This window comes from Carex rostrata, chromosome 5 (genome assembly GCF_964058835.1).
Source record: "Carex rostrata chromosome 5, lpCarRost1.2, whole genome shotgun sequence".
Taxonomy (NCBI): domain Eukaryota; kingdom Viridiplantae; phylum Streptophyta; class Magnoliopsida; order Poales; family Cyperaceae; genus Carex; species Carex rostrata.
In genome coordinates this window covers 1,900,444-1,921,106 of record NC_135922.1, presented here as the reverse complement: position 1 = coordinate 1,921,106, position 20,663 = coordinate 1,900,444, and the positions used below count along the sequence as shown (strand labels likewise).

General features: G+C 40.1%; 1 protein-coding gene and 1 pseudogene across 1 annotated transcript; one reads left to right on the top strand and one right to left on the bottom strand.

Moving 5' to 3' along the window:
- Positions 1-6,662: 6,662 nt before the first annotated feature.
- Positions 6,663-15,190, top strand: LOC144554471 (putative amidase At4g34880; annotated as a pseudogene).
- A 792-nt stretch (positions 15,191-15,982) lies between these two features.
- Positions 15,983-18,778, bottom strand: LOC144554470 (putative disease resistance protein RGA3). Its single transcript, XM_078302786.1, has one exon. It carries the CDS (start codon positions 18,776-18,778, stop codon positions 15,983-15,985), a length of 2,796 nt encoding a protein of 931 aa, XP_078158912.1.
- Between the last annotated feature and the right edge of the window lie 1,885 nt (positions 18,779-20,663).

Genomic DNA, 20,663 nt, shown 5'->3' with positions numbered 1-20,663 from the left:
TCTTTCTATTTCGTCCTGTTTCCTTTCTTGTCTATTTACCGTTGTTTTTCTTTCCTTTTTTGATGAGTATTCAAACAATTCTCTAAGCCTTCAACATTATATATAATTTGTAATGTAGATTGTAAAGATTATGTGATGTACATCAATAAAGCAATTAATCCATTCAATTAGATTAATTTTCACATGGTATCAAGCAATGATCGATAAAGATCAACTACATACTGATAAAAGATAATTACATTCCAGTAAATAGGCTTTGCCAAAATTAATCAAAGTGGCTCATACTCAACCTCCAGCCAGAGACAACGGCACGGCACTCACGATGGCTCCGGCCAGCAAATAATACAGTCAACCGTTGAGGCCACTCTCCATTTTCCATTCGTCAGGAAGAAAGTTCGGAAGTATTTTTTTTATGGTTGCCGGCTTAGCCAGAAATAATTATTGATAAAAAAAACAGTTTAATTACATAATAGAAGATAAAAGAAAAAAAAAATAACACAAGCAATATAAATGTAATGGTTGCTCTCTCTAACTATACACACACTGAGCCAACCGCTGACATCTCTCATATTAATTTATTTACATCTCATTGGGTCACCATCCATCTGTAGATCTCAAGTGCAGTATATGTTGATCTCCATAGCGACCATGCCCCGCTGGCCAAATAACATCCCATTGAGACCGATGTTGTCTGGTTAATGTTTTACCCGTGGCCACCCAAACCCTTCCTATTCCATCTTCTCCATGCGGTGAGATATAAAGTTCAGAAGTATTGAAACTAGAGAGCCCATTTAGGGGTGAGTAAATCGCTCATAACTCGTGAGCCGCTCATAACTCGCTCATTAAAAGCTCGTCTAAACTCGCTCATTTATCCGCTCATTTAAACTCGCTCATTAACAACTCGCTCATTTACTTAATGAGCGAGCATGAGCATGACCCAACTCGCTCATAACTCGCTCATTAAGCATTTGCCACATCTAATCCTTGCCACATTTAATCCTATGTAATTCTGTGTAACATCAACCTTGCCTCATTAAGATTGATAGATAGCAAGCATAGTTTCATATTTGATCCTGTGTAATATAGTGAGCACAATGTAACATTTAATCGTGTATAATATACTAATATTCATAGTTTCATATTCTTTTTTTTTTTGTAAATCGGCAGAACCAAAACCTCCGTCTAAAGCCCAAAACAAGTAATAATCATAACAACTCGCTCATTTAAATGAATTATGACAATTTGTTGGATTTTGTTATGATGACTTTTAACAAATTTTGTTATGCGTGGGCACACTATATAATTTTGTTATGAGTCATAAGTCATAACTCGTGAGCCGCTCATAACTCGCTCATTAAAAACTCGCTCATTTACAACTCGCTCATTTATCCACTCATTTAAATTCGCTCATTAACAACTCGCTCATTTACTTAATAAGCGAGCATGAGCATACTCTAACTCGCTCATGCTCGCTCATTAATCACCCCTAAGCCCATTATCTTTCAATTTAAAAGCAAACTGGCCAGAAAGCATTTTTTGGTAAATTTTAAAATTTTCAGCATATTTAATTAACTCATCGACAGTAAATAAAAATGTTTGAATCATAGACTCAAGTGCTACGGACCATATGACAGGTTGATTAGAATTGTTACAAACTTACAATTAAATTTTAGCAATAGAAAAAGAGTGAGTCTATGGTACTATGCATATCACTGGTTTTTACCGTGCTACGGCTCTATATTCGAGTTTTCGAATCCTAACGGTCGATCCGAACCATTCATCTTGTTCTCCATATTAATATGTATTTGGAGACCAAATTTTACATTTTTTGAAATTTTTTTACTATTTTTTTAGATTTATTAAAAATTACTGTTTTTGGATGGTCCAGAATTTTCAAATCAAGTAATTTTCTAAATATCTAAACAAATAGTAAAAAATTTCAAAAAATGTAAAATTTGGTCTCAAAACACATATTAATATGGAGAACAAGATGAACGGTTCAGATCGACCGTTAAGATTTGAAAACTCGAATATAGAGCTGTAGCACAGTAACAACCCGTAATATACATAGTACCATAGACTCACTCATAGAAAAATATCAAAAAGGCTTATGTTTCCGTAGCACAAGTACCAATACAAGGCATAGTTGAAAAAAAAAATTTGGAAAAACATTTACCAATGTATTGTATATGCCACCTTTTACTTAACCTATTTTCCATTAGCAAAATCACACAAGAATCGAATTGCAACGTAACATTCACTTATAATTTATTCAGATTTTGATGTGGCACCGAACCGGGAGCCAACTAATTTTGGTATTTCACCGGTGAGTTCATTGTTTGACACGTTAAAAGATGTTAAACCCGGTATCTGAGCTAGTAAAGATGGAATGGAGTCATATTTATATTATACAGTTTTCTCTGTCCTGTACGTACTCCAACAGTACTCCGACCTATGTCTCTAGTACCGTAGGTGCTGTTCAGCAACATCTTTTAATCCGTATTAGGATTAAGTTTTAAGGAGACTTAAAGAACCGACGTTTGGTTATCTTAATCCGTGATTGATAGCTAAGAAAGTTAAAAGAAGTAGAGATACCTTAAGGCCCGAACAGATGATTAAGATTCAGAAAAAAAAAAAAAGCTAGAAGCTAAAAGAGACTCCTTTAATTTTAAAGAGACTTAAGGAAGTGTATGTAGCGTGTACTGAGGAGCTGCTTAAAATAAAAGGTTGAGATCAAACAAATACATCCCAGAGGCATAGGTGATTTAATTTTTTTTTTTTTTAAAACTTAATTAACAGCTGCTGCTAAGCGCAGGTGATTTAATTTTATAGTCACCTCAGGTGATATGATCGAATTCATCAGGATTTGGAAGCATAAATTAACTATCAAAAATATAATGACTAATTTTGTATTGAATTAGATTTACCTTATATATAAATGAATATTTATTAGTAAATAATTTAATAATATTTGGCTATATGCTTAAAGCTGAAAAGATATATGCAAATGCTGCGCATCGGAGTAATACATTAAAAATATATAGACGCAGCCACAGAAGATCTGAAGAAATTCCACGCGGGAATGGCACTACGGTAGTAAAAAGGTAGGTAACTATTTTAACGGAGAGGATTCCATTTCATGCAGCGCAAAAACCTTGTGCATCACTGCATAATTTAATAATGTTTACACTGCATGAAGTGAACACTGCCCTGTTAAATCTCTATCCTAAAAAGGCTCTCCGATCCAACTCCAAGCCCCAAATTTCCCACACGGTTGTCGGAAAAAGTAGTCCATCCCGAATTCAAGTGAGAATCTGAATCTTAATCATCTGTTCGGGAAAAGTAGTCCATCACACGGGAAAAGTAGTCCCCAAATTACCCATTACCGTAGATTCATTATTTGAATCTGCAAACTCGTTCAGATCCTAAACTCATAATGTGAGTTCTGAATTGGTTCAAGTGAGAAATCCAGAGCTTCCCAGCTTTTTTTTTATAGCTTCTTGAGCGCTTTGATTATTGTTGTTTAAAATTGTGGGATTAATATGAGAATGCAAACCGGATTGGGGCAGCACTGCAGCAACTAACACTTGCGAATAGTAGGGCTGTAAACGAGCTGGCTCGGGCCGAGCTGGGCCTTGGCTCAGCTCATTAATTCTGGCCCGAGCCTGGACCGAGCGGGCTGGACCTAGGGGTCCCGAGCCAAAAGTCTTGGCTCAGCTTGTGACGAGCCAACCCGAGCTAGCTCGCGAGCTGACGAGCTGGCTCACTGGGCTTTATTGGGCTGCTTTGCTGCTTTATTGGGCTGCTCTGCTATTATACAAAGGCTATTTCTAATGATTTATAAAGGCTATTTCTAATGATTTATACGTGTACCCAATACATCATATGTACTCTCTAAATTAAATCAGCTTTAAAACAGCCTTAAAAGCAATGTAATAACAAAATAAAGAAAAAATATATTGAAATGAGCATAAATTCATAGAAAATAACATAAATTTATATGAATCCACATCAAATAACATAAATTCACACAACTAATTAATTTAGAAGATAGAACAAAAAGGCAACATGCCAACATCCAAGCCAAAATACCACAAAACTAAATTACTAATCAAGTAGTCAACAACCAAGCCAAGAAGAACACCAACAGCCATGCAAGTATCAGCCCCGCACATTTAAAACTTGCTGAAAATACACAAACAATTAATTAACATAGGAATAAGAGACATTTTTGTATAATTTCATACAAGCATAATTGAAAGTATTCAACTCACTTGTAAATTGTAAGGATTGAGATCAATTAATACTAAGATTTGACATTGGAAACTGAATTTCTAAACTCTCCTCCACACTTGCAGCTTGCTGAAATTTAAAAATTCAATATGTTATACATTAGATATATTAATACAAGCTAAAACAGCAACTTAAATTAAAAGAATGAAGAACTCACTTGAAAAGTTTGCAATTCGGCCTTTATTTGCACTTTCCGGCATCACTGGATTACTGCCGGCTGCAGTAGCACCATCAGATGATGTATTTGACATTTGTGCCTATTAACCAAAGCTCACAAATATTAGTCAAAGCTAGCTGAAAATTATAGATGCAAATAATAAGAATAATATTTGCAATAAAAAGTGAAAACATTTCTAATAAAAAATTGAAAAAGCACAGCAGTAGGAATCAGTATCACACCTAGCTAAAACATATGTTAACAAATGACAAAGAAAGTAAAAAGATAAAATATATGTTGACAAATGACAAAAACAGTCCCTAGCACGAGCTAGAGAGACAAAAACAACAACAATCAAGGAAAAATCTCATAGAGACAGTCAAGGCATCTAAGCCGGGAAATGCAACAACCCGCGCAAGGATGCGAAATTAATCTACACACATCCTACTTATCAATCACAAAATCAGCAAATAGAAAAGAGAAGGATTGCTCATAACTAACCGAGAACAGAAAAGAGGCAGAATAGAGGCCGGTACCAAGGAAGCACCTCGCTTCACGCCATTAACTAGCAAGTTGGGAGACAACAGCTTATGCCCTAATAAAGTTGGATAAAAAAAAAAAAGTTAGACATTACATAGAAGGCTTACAAATTTCATTAATCCCCGTTTGACATTAAGCAAACAATTTGTGCAAATGATAAATTATATTCTAAGATAATTATTATCAAACAAAATACAAATTAAGTGTAATAAAGCCTGATTCCTTCTTCACAAGCCACGTGTAATAGATGCATGAATCAATGTTACCATTCTCAGTTTTATATAAAATATGAGACATCTTTGTATAAATTTTCATGAAATTCAACAAATATGACTCAAATTAATCAACAATTCTGGAATCTATGTAAGAACAGACGGGTAATCCTAAAAACTAGTTCTAACAAAGCACAAAAATTGCTTCCTGGAATTAACTATCAGAAGATATTTTGTAAGCTGACAACAGAGGGAGCCGTACCAGAGAATTAGAAAAAAGAAAAAAAATAGAAAAAAGAGAAAAAGATGGTTACCAAAGAGGTAGAGACAGAATCAACAAAGGTGCTAAATTTCATGATGGTTACCAGAAATCGAATATCTGTGCAAAAATTAACAAAGATGGTTAGAAAATTAGAAAAAAACACAGAATCAACAAAGGTGCAAAACAGATCTGTTATATGCTGTTACTTGTTAAATTCAGGGTCTCTTGTCGTCTGGAACTGGGAGGTCGGAGGTCAGAGCTGGCTCAGAACTGGGAGGTCGGACGTCGGAGGTCAGAACTGGGAGGTCAGAGGTCGGAGGCTCAGAGCCTCGGAGGTCAGAACTGGGAGATCGGAGGCCAGAAGCGAACAACGAAGTCACGGAGGTCGGAGGTCAGAGCGGCGAAGTCACGAAGCGAGCCTAGAGGAGAGGAGGTCGGGAAGTTGGGAGCCAGATGTGCGCCGCTAGAGGAGAGAAAAGAGGAGTTTGAATTGCTAAACCTAAATCTAAATGGGTCGTATCTGTAATGGGCTGAGAAAATGAGAGTTGAATAGCCTACAGTGTATAGCTCGTTTAGAGCCGAGCTGGGCCTTGGCTCAGCTTGTTTATTTTGGCCCGAGCTTGAGCCGAGCTGGCTCGTTAACAGCTCGGTCCACTATCGAGCGAGCTGTTAACGAGCGAGCTAGAGACGAGTCACGAGCGAGCCGCGAGCCACGAGCTTTTTTGACAGCCCTAGCGAATAGAGCTCTCCAGCACTTTTCCTTTCTATTTTATATGGGCAGCACACTTTTTACTTTCTACTTGATATGGGCTACATGGGAATTTGTGAAATGGGCTCCCAACAAACCAATAGAACATTAATATTATACTCTTCTGTCCAATTTAATGTTCAATATATATGGGCTTTGTTAAATACGCTGCAAAATTTTAATGTTTCATATAATATGTATATTAAATATTAAATATTTAATAAATAAACTGCATATGTGATATACAGTAACCTTCTGCATACATAATCAAAACCGCATTTTATAACATTACAAAAGAGATCTATATATGGTCCGATCTAAACGCAATTATTTTGCTACCTCAGAGTATATGAACTTAGTCGGGACCGCACACTAGATTGCCAAGAGCGAGAAACAGAAAAAAAAATATATATATTACTAGTCGTTCCCAATGTGACAATGTCTTCCGCAATGACCTTCGACTTCACTGAAGCCACTGTAGACTCCATCCATGAAGCATTCACAAACTGCTCTCTCACCTCCGTGCAACTCGTTCAACATTACCTTTCTATGATCCCAAATCTCAACCCGCTTCTTCATGCAATCATTAAAGCCAACTCAGATGCGTTGACTCAAGCTGCCCGTGTCAATCTCGACCGGGAAAGAAACTGTTCTAACCAAAACAGGTAATCGATCTAGTCAGACTAGTCTGGTACAGCCGTACAAGGTTAAATTCATGGTTTGAAAACTCGGCCAAGTCAATTCGCGGTATCAGTCGGGTCCAATTTGAGTTTCACCTGACTCTCGCGCCCATGCTATTTTTTCATCAAAACTCGGTTGAACTGTGTATGAATCGACCGAGTTATCCAATTTTCAAGCCAAGTCAATTCGAGTCAGCCCGAGTCAAGTCTGAGTCAGGCCGAGTCCGGTTATTTAAGTTTTTTTCCTGGCAATTGTTAATCTATGATTTCAAATCACAAAAACAAAAACAAAAACAAAACAAAAAAAATCAAATTATGCAAACAGAATTTGAACTAAAATAAAAGTTTAATACATACCTTTTCAAGATAATCATGCACTAAAAATTTATGCTGCCAATGTAATCTTGCTTTTCTATGCATAAAAGATGTGTTCTATTTATAATGCTTATATTATATTTATATAATTAGTGGATTATTTGAGTATAATCTTTTGTCTGCATAGTTTTCTTACAAATTATTTTTTTTTACCAATTTTTTTCTATATTTTGGATATAAAACAAGTTTCTGCCAAAAAAAAGTCAACTTTTCGATCTGATTCCGATCGATTCATCCGATTCTAATTCTATGGTCAATTATCCCCTTTCGATTCTAAGTTTCAGAACCATGGTTAAATTAATTAAGTGTGCTGCTTTGGCATGTACTTCAAAAAAAATTATATTTTTGTTAGCAGATTGCATGGTATATACCAGTTTTGTTAAAGGATAACATTGGCACTGCTGACAAGCTTAACACTCCAGGTGGTTCCTTGGCATTACTTGGTTCCATTGTGAGTCGAGACTCAGGCATGCCGCGTGCTTAAACGGCTGAGAGAAGCAGGTGCCGTGATTTTGGGCAAGGCCAGTTTGAGTGAATGGGCTCATTTTCGGTCAGACAACGCACCAAGTGGTTGGTGTGCACGGGCTGGACAAGGCAAAGTTAGTTATTTTGCCTCTCTCTCTCTCTCTCTCACACACACACAGACACACCAACTGCTCTTTGCATTATGCCATCAGTTTGTAATTTTGATCTGGTACAGAATCCATATGTGCTGTCAGTGGACCCATGCGGGTCAAGCAGTGGGTCCACCATAGCAGTGGCAGCCAACCTGGTGACAGTGACTCTAGGGACAGAAACCAATGGTTCAATCCTCTGCCTGTCAGCTGCCAATTCAGTGGTGGGGATCAAGCCGACTGTGGGGCTCACCAGCCGGAGTGGGGTCATTCCCATCTCCCCTAGACAATACTCCGTTGGGTACGCATATCATTTTTTTATTTTGAAGTTTAAATCTTTGTTTATATTATTGTTATTAGAACAAATTAAACAAGGGGAATATTACAGACATTATATATACCAATACAGCCCGATTTGCCGAACAGTGGCAGATGCAGTGTATGTATTAGATGCCATTGCAGGATATGACATATGACCGATATGATGCTGAAGCGACCGGAGAAGCAACAAAGTATATTCCTCAGGGGGGCTACATGCAATTTTTAAAACTGAGGGGTTAAAGGGTAAAAGAATTGGAATTCTTAGAAAAGATTTCTTGATTTTCCAAAGAATTCTCTGCAGGGAAAAGTATTTGAACAGCACTTCAGTATAATGAGGTATGGCATAAAAATGTGTACGTAACATGAGAATTAAAATTCCAAATTGGTTAATTCTTAGAATACATCCAAGTTTCAATCAGTGTTTTTCCTCTCCATTTATATTTTTAGCTATGCAATTAAGACTTAAATAGGGACCGGCAAAGCAAGCCTCAATCAAACTTTGACAGCGTCCATTTACTCTTAATCCATAATTAGGCGCAAAAAAGAAGCAAAGACAAAAGAAATAAAGCAGAGAAAAATATTGGTGGCTAAATTAGATTCAATTCTGGACCTCCTGGTAATTTGAAAATTCAATTAGTTATATGTCTGTTTTATGCATCATTTTGTTGGATTGATCTCATATTGTTTTCTTAATTTAAATGTAAATTTCAGGAATAAAGGTGCAATTCTAATCGACAATCTTCAAATAACGAACGTTAGTGCAATCTATTCCAACCAAAGTGGTGAAGAGCTTGCACTTTCTGCTGAGTTTAAAGTATCACTAAATGAGTATTTGTCTAAATTGGCCTCTTCTCCCGTCAGATCACTTTCTGATTTCATATCTTTTAATGAAAAGAACAAAAAAGAGGTATTAATAATAGTAACAAAGAAATTAAGCAAAAATTAGCAACCAGTCGTAAGTAAGTTCAATTGCACTAGAGTATATATTTATTTGGTTTTGTGATGATATATAGTTCTTCATTCATTGGTAACCATGGGGATTGGGAGTCTGATACAAGACCAGTATTTTTGTTGAGAATTATGTATGTTTATCGTATTATGAGAGTTGTAGGGTTATATAGGCAATAAATCTATTATACAATTTGTAGGGTTGTGTATACAAAATGTACTGCCTATATAGGCCCAAAGGAACACAGGAATAAATTCAATTCAGTTTTGAACCACAATTCTTTTTGGTATCAGAGCACAGAAGATCCGAAACCCTAACTTTCTCTCTTTCCCGAGTCACTGTAGCGCTGCTACAGTACCCGCGAGCACCAAGGCAGAGACTTCTGCCCACCACCGCCAGGACCACCGGGGCTCCGCCAGTTGGGTCGCCTGACCCCGCTGAGCACTGCCTGACCTCCGCCCGGCCACCTGAGCTCCGCCCCTCTGTGATGACCTAGGCCGAGCACAGCCACAGATCTGCTCCGCCACAGCACCTCCGCCTTGGTCTGATCAGCAGCCACCTTGGTCCGATCAGCAGCCACCTTGGTCCGACCAGCAGTCACCAGCAGCCGCCTTGGTCCGACCAGCAGCTGCTAGGTAAGGGGTTTCGTTTTTCTGCATTTTCTAGACCAGCCAAGCCTCTAGGTAAGGGGTTGGGTGTGGATTTGGCCGGCGTGAGGGGCTTATATACCTCACGATACCCGAGAGGTGGGATTTGATCGGGTTTGTGCTCGAGTCTTGATGAATTAAATCAAGATCGGGTAAGGAGGAAGAGAAAGAAAGGGGGAGATGATGTGGATCTAAATCGAGTCAAGAACTCGATTTTGTAGATGTGATTCGGACTTAGAACAATACGTGAGGCGTAGATCTAAGTCGGATCCATGTCAGAAGGGGAGATCGAGAACCCGTTCGCGAAGGCTTGCGCGAAGCTGACTCCTGATGAGCTTGCTATCATGGTGCGAGCGTTGGCCGCGAGCCAAGCTCCTGTGGAAGGCAAGCCGAAGTCGCAGAAGTTAGAGCTTCAGTCTGTGGACATAAAACTGGATGGGCCAGCCTCGTATTTGAGCTGGTCGCGTCGGGTTAAGAGAGCTCTGGTAGGGAAGAACCTGAATGGGTATATCACAGGTGAGATGGAAGTACCAGCAAAGGACTCGGCTGGATACAGTGTGTGGAGGTCTACCAATAGTATGCTGCACACTTGGCTCCTAAACTCGATGAATGCCTCTATTGCCAAGACGGTTGATGCAATAGAGAACGTGAGTGATGTTTGGGGGAAGCTGATGCGGATCTATGCGGGGATTGACAACAACATGAGGGTGTTTCAGATCGAGAGAGAGATCGAGGAGGTAGCACAGAGAGGTAGGTCGATTGGAGAGTATGCCGCAGATCTGGAGCGACTGTGGGCAAATTACGACCACTTCTCTCCTGCTGAGTGCTGTATGGATCCAAATTGCAAGAAGGGTGTGAGAGATGTTCAGAGGAGAACTATGCACTTTCTGAGGCATTTGGACTCAGCATTCGAGCAGAGGAGCGCTATGTTGCTAGCCATGTCGAAGATCCCCTCACTGGATGAGGCGATCTCGGCAATGATACAGGAGGAGAGCCATATGGGATTACAGGCTGGGACAGGGGGATCTCCAGGAGTGAGGTCAGCACTAGCGATCTCCAACCCAGGTAACACTGGGTACAGAGGTGAGACTCGACAGTGCTACAACTGTGGTGAGGTAGGTCACCTGAAGCAGGCTTGCCCTAAGCCACCAAAGGAAAGAGACACAGGTGGAAGGGGGCAGTTTGGGAGTCGTGGTCGCGGACGTGGAGGCCGAAGAGGTGGAAGAGGCAACCGGGCACATCTGATGGTTGCTGAGGGGGAAGAAGAAGCTGGTGTGGGCTTGTCAGAGGAGGATCAGGCACTCGTGGAGGCCTATTCTCAGGGGCTCAAGAACAGGCAGAGACCGACAGGTGATGGGAAGAGTGTGCGCGATGATGCATCCACCTCCTCCTCTTCTGATGTCAGGGGTAATTTTGCCTCTGTTGCTTACTCGACTGTAGGTACTAGTGATATACTTGCTCTTTCCTCTAGATCCATCGCTATATCACCAGATTGGATAGTCGATTCCGGTGCATCTCGCCATGTGACTGGTGCTGCTAAGGAGTTCTCTTCCTATACTCACTTAGCGGTACCAGAGAGCATCCGGACAGCCGATGGTACGGCCCAGCCGGTGGTTGGTAAGGGTATAGTGAAATGTACCAACACTTTGACTTTGTCTAATGTTTTGCATGCTCCTGTTTTTCCTGTGAATCTCCTATCTATAAGTGCCATTATCTCACAACTAAACTGTGTTGTTTTGTTTGATAATCCCAAGGTGATCTTCCGAGAGAAGGGGACGGGCAAGGTGATTGGGACTGGCACAATGCATAGAGGACTGTGGTACATGGATAAAGAGGGTATGAGCTCGACCCTCTCATCCATTGTTGAGAGAAGTGTGGAAGACCTACTGATGCTCCATCATAGGCGATTGGGTCACTCTTCATTTCCAGTTTTGAGTAGGATGTATCAGTCTTTATTTGAAAAGGCGAATAAAGAAAAATTGGTGTGTGATGCGTGTGAGTTGGGCAAGCACACCAGAAGCTCTTATGTTAGCTCTGGGAGTAGGAAGCATTGTAGTTTTGATTTGATTCATTCGGATGTATGGGGACCCTGTCCTACAACTACTTTGAATGGATTTAAATACTTTGTGTCTTTTATTGATTGTTTTTCTCGTGTGTCTTGGCTTTACTTGATGAAAAATAAGAGTGATGTGCTTGCTTGCTTTAAAGATTTTCACAAGATGGTTCAGACTCAATACGGTGCAGTTGTGAAGGTATTGAGGTCTGACAATGGGACAGAGTACACCAATAAGGCGTTTGGGGAATACTTGTCATCTCAGGGGATACAGCATCAGACCACGTGTCCATACACACCAGAGCAGAATGGGGTAGCAGAACGGAAGAACAGGCATCTCCTTGAGGTAACTCAGAGTATGATGATTTCGATGAAAGTCCCAAAGCACTTGTGGGGGCAAGCAGTTCTGACAGCAGCCTATTTGATCAATAGGATGCCCTCACGGGTATTGGATTGGAAGTCTCCAATTGAGATGCTGACAGGTAAGAATGGAGATATTCTTCCTCTCAAAACTTTTGGGTGTGTGTGCTTTGTACATGACAACAGGCCCAATGTGGGAAAACTTGATCCAAGGGCCGTGAGGTGTATCTTTGTGGGATACTCAACCACTCAAAAGGGGTATGCGTGCTGGAGTCCAGTTGAGAGGCGAATGTTTGTGAGTATGGATGTTACTTTTCACGAGCTTGAACCATACTACTCCTCAGAAGCAACATCACCATTTGAAAGCTCGCTCGATACAAGAGGTATGAGGCGAGAGGAGGAGAGTAGTGGTGATGGTGAGAGGAGGATGGTGAGTGTGGGTGGTATGGGTTGCCCCATACTCGACGAGGCTGTGATTGAGCCGGAAAAGGAGATTTCGGCTAGAGTTGAGCCGGAAAGGGAGACTTCGGCTAGAGTTGAGCCAGAAGTTGAGAGGATTGAGTCCGAGGGTGGTGGAACTCAGGCTCAGGGGGAGTCGAGATATGGTGAAGTGTATGTGAGGAGAAGGAAGCAGAATGAGGGAACCGTGCCTACAGTGCCTACTATTGTGCCAAGTCCCTTGTCCCTGCCCGCTCCGACTCTTGAGACACCCTCACCATCCACCTCAGACCCAGAATACACAGGTGATATGATTCCTCTCTCTACTCCTCCCACTCCCTTATCAGTAAGGAGGACTCCTCGCGAGAATGCAGGCATTCCTCCTGACCGGTATGGTTTCCCACATGACATTGCCCAGTTTGTCTCTTACTCACACATATCACCTGTACATGGAGCATTCATTGCATCATTAGACATTGTCTCTATCCCTAAGTGTTGGCAGGTTGCTAAAGAAGATCCGAAGTGGAAAGCAGCCATGCTAGAAGAGCTCGAGGCCCTTGCGAAGAACAGAACCTGGGAGCTCGTGTCACTACCACCAGGCAAGAGGGCAGTTGGATGCAAGTGGGTCTTTACAGTGAAACAGAATCCTGAGGGTCTGGTTGAGCGCTACAAGGCTCGGTTGGTAGCGAAGGGGTACAGTCAGACCTATGGAATCGACTATGATGAAACCTTTGCACCCGTGGCGAAGATGAGCACAGTGAGGACACTGGTTTCCTTGGCAGCGAATGGAGGATGGAAGTTACACCAACTCGGCGTGAAGAATGTGTTTCTTCATGGTGACTTGTTAGAGGAGGTGTATATGGAGATACCATCAGGGTTTGGCACGAACCAGACAGTGGGTAAGGTGTGCAGGCTCAAGAAGTCGCTGTATGGGTTGAAGCAGTCCCCTCGGGCCTGGTTTGATAGGTTCAGGAAGGCTATGGTAGGCATGGGCTACCAGCAGATCAATGCAGACCACACGGTGTTCTTTCGACAACATGGCGGTCACATTACTATGTTAGCTGTGTATGTTGATGATATGATCATTACCGGGGATGACGAGGGGGAGATTGCACAGTTGAAGGCAAAATTGGGGAAGGAATTTGAGGTGAAGGATCTGGGACTGCTTAGGTACTTCCTTGGAATTGAGGTGGCTCATGGAGCAGAGGGAATTGTTCTATCCCAAAGGAAGTATGTCCTAGACTTGCTCACTGAAACAGGCATGTTGGGGTGCAAACCTGTGGTTTCTCCAATCGATGTGAAGGCCAAAATAAGTACAGAGGCAGGAGAACAGGTTGATCGTGAGAGGTACCAGAGACTGGTAGGCAGATTGATCTATTTGAGCCACACTCGTCCCGATATCTCATTTGCAGTGAGCGTGGTGAGCCGCTACATGCATGACCCTAGGAAGGGACATATGGACGCAGTGTATCACATTCTGAGGTACCTGAAGAGTGCACCAGGAAAGGGCTTGATTTTCAGGCAGAATGGGCACATGAACATTGAGGGCTATTGTGACTCGGATTGGGCTAGTTATCTTGATGACAGGAGGTCCACAGCTGGCTACTGCATGTTTGTAGGGGGCAACTTGGTCTCTTGGAAGAGCAAGAAGCAGCCAGTTGTTGCGAGATCGACAGCAGAAGCCGAGTACAGGGCTATGGCATTGGCAGTTGCTGAGATGGTGTGGCTGAAGAGGTTGTTGGAAGAGCTCAAGGTAAATAACGGAGCTAAAATGAAATTGTGGTGTGATAGCAAGTCCGCGATTAGCATTGCCAACAATCCTATGCAGCATGACAGAACCAAGCATGTGGAGATCGATAGGTTCTTCATAAAGGAAAAGCTAGAGGGTGGACTATTGGAGCTGAGTTATGTAGCTACTAGAGATCAAGTAGCTGACTGCCTCACCAAAGGACTTAGCTCGATAGATCTAGATAGGTTTTGTGACAAGATGGGCTTGAAGGATATCTTTTGCCCATCTTGAGGGGGAGTGTTGAGAATTATGTATGTTTATCGTATTATGAGAGTTGTAGGGTTATATAGGCAATAAAGGTATTATACAATTTGTAGGGTTGTGTATACAAAATGTACTGCCTATATAGGCCCAAAGGAACACAGGAATAAATTCAATTCAGTTTTGAACCACAATTCTTTTATTTTCGGTGTCAGTATATAATTTTTTATTCATACAAGTACTTCAACCAACATGCATGCCTTGTTTTAACATATTATTATTGTGAATTTCAGGAAAAGATCAAAGAATATGGCCAAGAAACCTTCGTCATGCCAGAAAGCATGAATGGGATTGGCGCGAAAGAGAAAGATGCAATTTCCAACAAGGCGCAACTCTCCTCGAAAGGGATCGAAACCCTCATGAGAGAGAAGCAACTGGATGGAATAGTTACACCAGATTCAACTGTGTCTAGCATTCTCGCTATAGGAGGAAAATCTAGTATATTTATTCAGTCAAAATACAAATTTCTTTCAGTTTTCTTTTTCCAATGACCAGATTAAAAATAATCAAATCATACAATTAACATACAGCACATAAAAGCTGAAATTCATCCAATAGCTACTTAATTAAAATATGATCACATTTAATTTCAGAAAATCAACACGATAACTATTAAGATTACTATCCAAATTTAAAATGACGCTTAAAATAGTTGGAGTAAAATTTTAGAAATTTCGGATAGTAAAAACAAAAACAAAATAGTAAAATTCAGATCAATCAGCTGATTACTGTAATCAGTATATGCTGTCATTAGGAAAGCTTAACCCTATTAGCTGAATAGGAAACAATAACTCAGGTTGACTTTTCCATACACACTAGGACCACCAATAATTTGGTCAAATCTGTAACTCAACTGAGCACACTTCTGACCAAGAATCGAATAATACACAAAAAAAGAAACTGAGAATATTTTTATAACAAGTAGGCTATCAGAGATAATTAAGCATTGTTACTGATAGTACAAAGCATAATCATTTTATTATTACATATAAATGCACAATTTTACAAGGTCATACATAGAAAATTCACAATCTCAACTCTCAAGTACCTAAAACAGCAAACAGAAACCCCCATCATCATATTTGTAATCACAAAAAAAAAAACAAATAGATAGTAATCTAGTATGTACAAAAGTCCATAAATTCAAAACAGCAACAACACCAGAATTTAAAATTAAAATGCTTGATGGTGAGATTTACAAGGAAAAGTACTGGTAACTGAATAGAACACCACTTCAATCTGATATATCTTCTTGATGCTATATATTCATCACCTCTTATGAATCAATAATTCAAACCAGCCATCGACTGATCGACACCACTGTTCGTGAATGTTTCAATGACAGAGGAAGGTATATTATGTTCTCCAGTTATCTCCAATTGCCTAAGCAATGGACAGCAAGGCATGGTATCCAGCTTTGGGCATCTAGATATCACCAAATGTAGCAGTTGTGGGAAAGCCAGAGATGTTACTTCTCTTTCTGCCGGATCATTTTCTTGCCAATTCTCTAAACTTGGCATGAATTCCAATTTTAAATACTCAAGCTTAGAAAACATCTGTGATGTTGCTTGACACCCTCCTTGTTCAACCATTGAACTCCTGCTAATTAAGATATTCTTTAGGATGCGGAAACTTCGTAGAGACAGGTGTTGAAGCAATGGTAGTTTCCATACCAATGGAAGTGTTGTGCAATTTGGGCACCATGTCAAAATGAGGTGGGTAAGGTTTGTTAACCCTTCACAATTATGCATCCATGTTGGAAAAAGGGTACCCTTGTAGTCTCTTATTTCCAATTCTTCTAATCCTTCATTGGGTTCAAGACCTTGTAATATTTCCATAGCAACATCAGGGTCTTGTATTCCCCTATCTAACGACAAGCGCAACTGCTTTAAGTTTCGCTTAGAAATTAAATTTGCAAGTTTTGCATCTGATGGATTCTTTATCTTTTCTAGATCATAGAGCTCTAATCGGCCCCCGAGATTAAGGTCTTTTAGTTCCTCAATGCCACAACCAATTTCAGGATCAACCATATACATTGCGAGTGTCTGTAGGAACCTAAGTTTACCAAGACCTGGTGGCATGCGGTTCAATACAAAACACCCATCAAGGTAGAGGTGCCTAAGGCTGCGCATGTGCCTCATGCCTTCTGGTAGGCATTGCAAATCCCGGCAATTATTTAGGTTCAGAGTCTGTAGACTGAAGAGAGTAGAGAAGGATTCTGGCAGTTCCATTAAAAAGCAACGATTAGAGAAATCAAGGTACCTTAGGTGCTTCAGAATTCCGGGGTTAGCATCAATGTAAGAAATAGAGGCACAATGCAAACTTAGTGCTCTTAATGATTTGGGCATATCAAGTGAAGGAAACAGGTGCGAGTAAACTATTGGTTTATTTCGGTCTGCTGGATGACCAAAATCCAATAGTGTGCGAATGAAGGAACATCGCTTCATGAGACTAACTATGCCTGGTTTATAGCAAGTAGACACATGTGAGGTTTTGTTGGACAGGTTATTTTGTTGATCAAAATTTAATAAAGCACCATACTCATTGCCACCAAAAGTTTGTGCAAAATCATGTATTAAGTCATGCATCCTGCAAATAATATGCGAACTAAAGCCCCCAAAGAATGTTTGTTTGCGTTTCTTTTTAACATCCTGAATGAATCCTCTCCATACCAACTCATTGAAAATCTCAATCCCCTTTGCCTCCATTTGCAACTCTCCATCTAATGGAACAAAATCATTAGCCATCCAGAGCTGAATTAGAGTATCCCTGTCAATCTCATAATCTTTGGGAAAGAGAGAACAGAATGAAAAACACCGCTTCATGTAAGAGGGCAGGTGAAGGTAACTCAATTCCAGCGCAGGCGGTATCAGTGCATTTTCCCAAATATTACTCTGCAACACATCCAACCATTCTCTTTTATCATTCTTACAACTCATTAACCCTCCCAAGGTTTTTGCTATCAAAGGTGATCCACAACACTTATTAATCAACTGCTTACCGATATTGACAAGTTCGGGTCGCTCATCAACACCCATTCCAAATGCCCTTTGTCTGAATATACTCCACAAATCATCCTCATTTAGCCCTTGCAAATTGTATGCATTCATTGTGCCCACAATCTGGCCAACTTTTTCGCTACGAGTCGTTACAATTATCGTACTTCCCGGACTACCGCACTCAAGCAAGAGCTTCAATTGCTCCCACTTGCCTTGATCTTCATTCGAAACATCATCTAGTACAAGAAGATACCGTTTCTCGGTTAATTTTGCTTGGAGAGCTTGGTACTTCATCTCCATAGTCTGGTGGTTGTCCCGCCACCATGACAAATCAATAATTAATTTGACAAGACGGTCGACATCAAATTCATCAGAGACACATACCCACATCTTGAGTGTGAAATGATTCTGAACGACTGTATGGTTGTAAAGCAGTTGAGAGAGAGTAGTTTTGCCGAATCCAGCCATGCCAACAATGGGAAGGACTGTAATGCTCTCCCGCTGATTAGTTTCAGCTTGGCCCAAAACTATGGCTATAATTTTCTCTAAATCATCACTCCTACCAACAACTGCTGAATTGATAACCTCATAGTCCATAGGCCGATTAACAACGGTCATCGGCTGCTGCTTGGGGTACCAAATTGATAAATGAAGCTGATTCATTTCAGCAACAACAACCTTCATCTTCTCCAAAACTCCTTTCAACAATGGCCAATGGAGAAAGTTGACCCAGCAAGAGAAAGACAGAGAGAGTGGTACTGGTGTTGACTTTTTCTCAGACCGGATCTCAGTCTCGACCACCTTGCTAATTGCGTGGTACATCAACTCATCGAGCACAACTTCGGTTTGATACATTACATCCATCAGATCATGCAACCATCCTCTAACAGAGGGTTCGGTTTTGCTGCGCTCCTCTGCATCAGCAATGACAGATTGCACAGTCAGCAAAAGGCTGCACAGTTTCTGGCGATCTTGCTCCACACCCAGACCCAATGAAGTGGTGAAGTCCTTAAGGACAAAGTCTCTAGCCTTCTCTGTGACGGTGGAGATGGCAGCCGAGACAAACATTTCAACAGCCATGAGAGAAAAGGAAATGCAAAGAAAAGAGAGATTGAATTTTGGGATGGCTGACTTCAAACGAATCTGGATCAACTGTAAATATGCAGAACGTCAAGCAAATAAATTGTAAAACTGGGCTTCAGGCCCAAAGGCCCAGATTCCTCTGGCCCATAAATATTTGGCAGTCCAGTTTTTACAAACTTTTGATGGGGAGGTTTAGGCAGGTAGAAATTAATGCCTCCTCTATGAAATCAATCACCGTTTTGTAGTATCATAACATTCATTTACTGACAACAAAATCATCATATTTTCAATTGAACCAAACATTGTAGTTCCCAGCTCCTTACCAATTATGCAAGGAACAGTTTCTTTTTTTTTTTTCTTTTTATCCTAGATTCCTTTTTAAGGAAAAGTAATTGTATTGTGTTTTTGAAAGATATCACAAAACTATGTATGCAAACTATGAATGCATCTAGACCAGTTTTACGCATACATCTAGACAACACAACATTCTTTTCCGTATTTTTTCAGAGCTGCAAGTAAAACTCATTACTTGTGGCTTATTTGATAATTGATATCGACTCGAATCTAATTACAACACAGTTCGTTTGATTTCATTTTGTTCAGTTCGAGTTTGAGCTTGTTTGATAAGGCCATGTACTAAAGCCCCATAAAATTATTATGGGCTAAGTATCAAGCCCAGTCAACAAGCTCATTTGGGACTGTCGTATGGAGTCACAACCGGCTTACAGGCTGACTCGGCAAGCCTGTTCGCGAATCCATGAGATGAATTTATATCCTTTCCATTCGCATACCAATTTTGACACGTGCACAAACCAGGCCGGTACACCAATTTGAGCTGGCGCACCAGCCACCAGCCGAATTTAGTGGGTAGACTGGTCTGGAACACAACCTATTTTTTTTTTTCTTTCTTAAAGAATAAATCCAATCAGAATTCATTCAAATAATTTTTTAATCCATTCAAACAATTTTAGTGGGACCCACTAAGATATAAAAATATTCTTTTACCAATCAATTCTGTGTTCCATGCATTTTGCTGGTTTTTCTATTAAAAGGAAAAATAAAAATAAAATACCGATAATGGAAAACCATTTCGCTAGATTTTGAAATATATAAAAAAAAAGTTATGGTTTATAACGTTCAGGACACTGTAACTGGATATTATAAATCATAACGTCCAGCTATAATCTGATCGCTAATGATTTCTAATTAACAAAAAACACTGTAGCTAGACGTTATGGACTATGAATTCTAGCTGTAGTGTTTTTCTTTTTTCTTTTTGGCTACAGAAAACCACAGCAAAAAAAAAAAAACAATGTAGCTTGACTTCATAGACTATAACGTCCAGCTACAGTGTTTTTGGTTAATTAGTGATCATTAACGATCGGATTAACTGGACGTTATGGTTTATAACATCCAGCTACAGTGTCCTTATAAATTATAACGTTTTTCCTATTTTTCAGAATTTCACGAAAGTGTACTCCATAATCAATATTTTGTTTTTATTTTTCCTATTAATAAAAAAATCGGTGCATTTTTGCGTAGAATATTTTTTAATGCATTCAAACAATTGTGTGGGATCTATTATCGAAGGAATTCATTCAAACAATTGGTGGGACCCACATAAGATATAAATCAAATCTGACCATTTTTCTGCTGTGGACATTTTTAATCGCATTAAAACAATTGTTTGGGACCCATTATATTATAAAAATATTTTGTTACCAATCAAATTCATTGTATTATAGAATGAGGCTACTTACTCCAGGATGGCCCCCCGGCTTCTCCTTTCAAACCCTCGGAGAAGACCCTGACCAAGTTTTCGGCCGTGCACTATGCGTCTATGCTTCGTCACATATAATTCTTCTGACTGCCAAACATGCCT